Source organism: Andrographis paniculata, unplaced genomic scaffold (genome assembly GCF_009805555.1).
Source record: "Andrographis paniculata isolate CXL003 unplaced genomic scaffold, ASM980555v1 Contig49END, whole genome shotgun sequence".
In the NCBI taxonomy this organism is placed as follows: domain Eukaryota; kingdom Viridiplantae; phylum Streptophyta; class Magnoliopsida; order Lamiales; family Acanthaceae; genus Andrographis; species Andrographis paniculata.
Window position 1 is genome coordinate 2,829,741 of NW_026137583.1, and position 6,081 is coordinate 2,835,821.

Below are 6,081 nucleotides of genomic sequence, written 5' to 3' on the forward strand. Positions count from 1 at the left end.
ATAACGTTGAAGTTATTAATTCTTAAAAGTAAATAAATAAGAACAGTTGTCATGTCTTTTACATTTTTTGTTTGTTTAGTGATTTGGTGAGATTTTTATTTTTATTTGTTTTAAAGTGAAGTATAGAAAAAAATATTGATAATAGAAAAGAAATTATTTTTATATTAAATATTAACTTTTTTTTTTGTGAAATGATATATATATATATATATATAAGGAATCTTGTTAGACAAAAAATAATTGGGTATATATAACTTATCTTTCTTCATTTTTATTGTTAGTTAGTGATAACTTTCAAAGGTATTACTATAAAGTATTTATTTAGTTTTTAAATATTCTATAAGATAAAATAAAATAAAATATTTTTATTAGAATTATCAGTAGTATTTTGTGAAAATAAATAAGTATTATTAATTATTGTATCAAACTTTAGTCTAATACTAATATTCAATATCCATTATTTCGGGTTTGTTTGATTTTGATTAAATTTTAATTCAATAATAATTTAATGTGATATTTAAAAAAAAAATTATTAAAAATTATGAGAACTAAATAATAACAATTCTAATTTGAAATTAAAAAAATACTGGCTAAAGCTCCCTCTTGTTCATTTTAAATTCATTCCTGGTCTTAAAAGCTAACCACTAACTACTCTGTTTAGTTTGTTATGGATTATTCCTTTGAAGAAATATCTCTTTTTTTTTTTCTTTTTTTTTTTCTGTTTTTAATTTGTAGGTTAAATCATTATTGAATGTAAGATGTTGATGAACTATAGTAAAAAAAAAGAAGTGGGATCAGATGCTGAATCAAATTGTCAGCATGAATGTTGAACGCATAAAACTTAATTATTTTATTTTATATAATTAGATTTTATTATTATTATAATCATGTAAATTAATTTTATCGAGGTTCAGCATCGGTGGTGAATTTTTTCATTCAGCACCGAATCTCCTCCGTAAAAAAAAATAAAAAAAAAATAAAAAAAAAAAACAGAAATTTGTAGTTGTAGCTACAAATAAAGTACCAACCACTTGCAATATTCTTCTAATTTTTACCAACTTTTGTATGCATTTATATACTCTTTTATACTCCCTCCGTCCCATATTTTACATTTTACACGAAGTTTTAGAAATATTAATATTATATTGGGATAAAGTACAAATAAATGTAAAAAGACTAAATTAACTCTATTAGTATTGTATGATACAAAGGTAATATTATTTGTGTAATATATTGTATATTGGAAAAGTATTTGTAATGTTAAGTAGATACTACAATTACTTAAAAAAAAGAAATTGATATTGTGTTATGGGACGGACTAAAATAAAAAAATGGATAGATTGTTAAAGAGGGAGAGAGTATACTTTTTTTATTTATAGTGTATACTGTTACTTTCATTCTACTTAATTTGTCCATTTTTGTGTTATACATTTTAATTATATTTTAAAATCCATAATTAATAATTTTTTTATTTTAAGTAAACTATTCAATTATTTTAATCTTAATTTATAATTATTTTTACTAATATACTTTTTAATTACTTACTAATTATTGAATACTTAAAACTTGATACCTAAGCAAAAGTTAACCATTTAAGTGGACGGTTGGAGTATTTAATTTATAGATCTATTGAGTGATAATAATAGAACCCAAGAAATCCCTTTCATGATGCAAATTCCTTCGTCTAAGTTACTTGTCTCGTCGAACTTCGTTTGTAAGTTATTAAGTTCAGCTAAAAGTTTATTCATAAGCCACTCGTAAAATAGAGGCGATAGATTTCAACATCATAACAAAAAAATGCAAATTACACATATATACATATACTCTCTCTATCCATAAAAATTATATAGATATGTGTATATACGAAAATTAAGAAATAATAATATTTTGAATAAATAAAACTTTTTAGTATAAATAAATAATGTATAAACATAATTAATAACAAAAAAAAAGAAGGAATATTTACCTAAGTTTGATGGAGTGAAGAAGTATATAAAGAAATGTGTGGTTGGGAGGCATGAACGTCAAAACTTCAAAGTGAGGGACAGAGAGGTTTGGGATATTCCACCTCAATGCCATTATTCTATAGATATATATATATAGATACAACATACAACTCATCATCTTCTTCCTCCCGCAATCAATCAATTTTAGAGAGAGAGAGAGAGTTGTAATAGATAGTCCCCACTAGAGCACCAACAGCTGGTTACAGACAGACAGCTCCTTCCCCAAATCCCACTTCTCAACTGGATTACCATCAAACACCACTTTTCACTACTCACCATTCACTATTCACAGAGAGAGAGAGAGAGAGAGAGAGAGAGAGAGGGACAAATTTAATTTAATTTTTGAACTCAACTGAAATGAAATGAAATCCATATACATACATACATATATATATATATCCATCCCTGTATGTATAGGGTGGTTGGTACATTCATTGTAAAACCATATACAAACATAATTACATTTTTGTAGCAACAAATTAGAGATGATACAAGAGAAGAAAAGGATAAAACAGAAAAACAGGCAGGCTGTGAATTGAAGAAGGCCTTCCCTTCCCTTGCCTTGCCTTGTCAATTGATAATAATCATAGTCATAATCATAATCATAATAAATCCCCCCATTTTTCACTATGTATGTAATAGTGTATATACACTTGCTCACTCCCTTACTCCTCAAATGGATTCGATTATTGAATTAGGCTTGCTTACTTTGTTCTATATATATATAGCAGCAATGCAATGACAAGCTGCTGCTTCTTCCTCATCAAAATCAAACAATCACAGCTCCACTTTCATTCGAATCCCACCTGCATTGCATAACAATCCCAACCAATGTAATAATATATATGAGGATCGAAACCAGCTCAATTTGATCAAGGATGATTCTTTTTAGAGTAGGGTAGTAATGTTACCATGAGGGGGTGGGGGTGGGGGTGGGGTCTGCCTCTGATGTTGAGGTTGCCCAAATCCCATCTGCACAAAGCTATGCAGGTCATCTTCCCACACCTCAACCTCAACCTGCTCCTGCATCTGCACATAATAATATCCCATCCACCATTCATCTTCAATCCAATACACTACACTACAAATCACCATTCTAACATTTATTCATTTATTTATATTACCTGCGACGAGGCTGCTGCTGCTGCTGTGCTTTCGCTGAAATTGTCGAGGAGGAGATAATTATGTGAGGTTGGATTCCTGCCATGAGCTTCAGGGTGGATCATCATCATCCCACTCCCATTCCCGTTTGATTGATGAGAATTATTGATCATCGTTGTTGTGGAATGATAATAGCTCTCCCATGGCTGCTGCTGGTACATGTTATGATGCCCCATAGATCCCACCTGTATGCCACCCAGCCAGCCATCATCAATCATTGCCAATTCAACTCAAAATCAATCACTGCTTTCTTACAATTAATTACATACATTCTCAGACAACAAATTAATTTAATTTCCACTTACATCCTTTGATCCTCCACCACCACCAGCAGCTTCCATGCCCGAACACTCCTCCATTCTTGGATTCACAGCAGCCAATTTCATGGACAGAAACTGCCATGCCAAATTAAACATCAACATCCATTCATTCTACTCCTAGTTTATGATCCCAGGATGACTTAATTTCCAACAATCGATTAGATTAACCCACCTCAACTTGGCGCTGCAGAGACTGCACATAGTTTATGATCTCATCAAGCATCACAGCTTTCCCCGTCACCTGATACCATAACATAACACTAAAACTCATCACAATCTGCACAAGTCAATCAATTGTTCATCGACCAAGCTCTGTATAGAATTCTCCATTCCATTCCGGTCCAACTACCTTGTTGCATCCTGGCACAAGATCTTGCAGTACTTTCATCCTTTCGCTGATTTTCTCCCTCCGAACCTGCACAAGAGAGAGAGACAGAATCATGACTGTCAGATCAATGGAAAGGAGGGGAACTCCGAAGATCCTGCTTTAATGGCGTATTACTACTACTCACTCTTTCAGCAAGACTATGGGCATCCGTAGCCTGACCCCTTCTGGCCCTCACATGTATGTAGTCCTTGGGAGCTTCTGCTGCTGCATCCTTCGATCCTCCTCCCTTATTATTAATCTTCTCCTTATCCTTCCCTTCTTCTGATTTGCTTCTTTTGGCGCCCGATTCGCTGTTCTCGGAAGCCTGCATTGATTATCATTACCAACTGACCAGGTTAGATCAGTCTGATTGCTACTTGGAATGGAAAATTTAATAAATTGTTGCAACATACGCAGGAGGGGTCTTTGGTTTCTTTCAGAGACTGAGATTGAGACTGTCCATTGCCATTTCCATTTGCTTTGGGAATATTGGATTTCCTCTTCCTGGAGGTGGTGGCGTCGTTGGGCGGGAGGGGGATCTGCTCGGAGACCGACGAATTCTCCCCGGAATCGCCGCCGAATTCCACATTTTCAGGGGTCGAGAGCCGCCGGCTGAATTTCTTGTGAGGATCGACACCCCTGCTTTCTTGAACTGCCATTTTAGGGTTAGGGTTTGGGTTGCTGTTACTGCTGCTGTTGCTGTTGTGAGATCCGGCGCCGGCGAAACAAGAGAATCTGGCGGCTCGTTCGGCGAAGGCTGGATCGGGGGAGAGTGGGAGATGGAGTGGGAGTTGGAGGGCGGAATGGTTTCCCCTGATCTGCCGGTGAGGATTGTCGATGAGCTTAGGCGGGGAGCTGAGAGGAGTGCTGTAGACGGAGGCGGCGGCGGCGGCGTTGCTGGAGGAGATCTCGCCGGAGTTGCAGATAGTGCCGAGGCGGCCAATAAGCTCCCGGAGGAGGTTATTGGGGGCGGGGGCGGAGGAGGTTGCGGTGGGGGAGGACACCATGGAGCTCAATGCGGACTCGAAGGGATCGGCGGGGTCGTGGTGGTGCAAAAGAGGCGAGGAATTATCCCAATTAGGAATTGGAATTGGAATGGGATTAAGGAAGAAAGCGGCGCCGGTGCTGGTGCTGGTGGTGCAATGGAGGTCGAGGTCGAGATCGAGATCCTTGTTGAAACCACTGTCTGCATCCATGGAGATGAAGATGAAGATGATGGGGTGGGTGTTCTTTTTGATTCTTGGAAGAAAAGTAAAGTTGCAGAAGCAGAAAGCAGAAAAGAAGAAGCAGATGACGACGAAGACGACGACGATGATGATGAAGAAAAAGGCGTTTGTTTGCTTTTTTATGACAACTTTATTAGAAGAGAGAGAAAGTAAGAGAGAGAGAGAGAGACAGGAAAGTGAAGAGGAAGCAACCACTACTACTAACTAAAATCTTAAAATAAAAATGGATGGATGGAGATTGAGGGAGAGAGAGAGAGAAAAGGAGAATACATAAATAAAATAAAATAAAAATAATAATTATATTTGACTTTTTGTATTTTAAATTTATTAATTTTTATTGTCCATTCACACATAAGCATACACTATACTTCCACGCACCATTAATTTAACTTGGTCGCTTTTCTACTTTTATTCTAGTTACCTCTCTATTTACATAACACTTTTTCATTCATTTTGTACTCCCTTCGTTTAAAAAAGTTTCTTATCGAGAGCTGTTACGAGAATTAAAGTATAATAATATTTAATTGAAAATAAAGTAGAATATAAATGACTAAAATAGAAGGATTTTAAAGAGTATGTGAGAGTAATAATTATGGATAGTATGAAAAAGTAGGAATAATTTTGTTATAAAGACCACGGCTACTGAATAAGGAAACAAGACAATTGTTTTGGAACGAACGAAAATAAAAAAATAAGACAAATCTTTTGGGACGGAAGAAGTATTATTTATTTTTTAAAAAATATCATATTAAATTTTTATTTTTTTTCATAAAATATCAAATCAAATACTAATTTTTTATTTTTTATTTTTATTATTATTTTTTTTTAACAAACCTTGTACTGTTTAATTTATTGTTTTTGTATCATTATTATTGATGTCGTAATATGAAAACACAACCTAAACTTACCCAAATACATAGAATCGGTATTTTTTTATATTTAATTATATTAATTTATATTTATTGTATATATTAAAAATATAAATATACCACTAGTTATGG

At 34.2% G+C, this 6,081-nt stretch overlaps 1 protein-coding gene across 1 annotated transcript; it reads right to left on the reverse strand.

Annotated features, from left to right (window-relative positions):
- Window positions 1-2,364: 2,364 nt before the first annotated feature.
- Window positions 2,365-5,267, reverse strand: LOC127253038 (transcription factor bHLH62-like). Its single transcript, XM_051277449.1, has 8 exons — window positions 4,268-5,267; window positions 4,000-4,179; window positions 3,837-3,902; window positions 3,660-3,728; window positions 3,473-3,562; window positions 3,131-3,352; window positions 2,918-3,035; window positions 2,365-2,812 (listed from the first exon to the last, which is right to left on the reverse strand). Exons 1-8 carry the CDS (start codon window positions 5,048-5,050, stop codon window positions 2,784-2,786), a joined length of 1,557 nt encoding a protein of 518 aa, XP_051133406.1. The 5' UTR covers window positions 5,051-5,267; the 3' UTR covers window positions 2,365-2,783.
- Between the last annotated feature and the right edge of the window lie 814 nt (window positions 5,268-6,081).

Excerpts from the sequence above, each read along its gene's own strand:
- LOC127253038 (XM_051277449.1), bottom strand. The coding sequence starts at position 5,050 with ATGGATGCAGACAGTGGTTTCAACAAGGATCTCGATCTCGACCTCGAC. Across the intron at positions 3,353-3,472 it reads GTGGTGGAGGATCAAAGGAT|GTGGGATCTATGGGGCATCA; the intron begins GTAAGTGGAAAT and ends GGTGGCATACAG. Across the intron at positions 3,036-3,130 it reads CAGCAGCAGCCTCGTCGCAG|ATGCAGGAGCAGGTTGAGGT; the intron begins GTAATATAAATA and ends TATTATGTGCAG.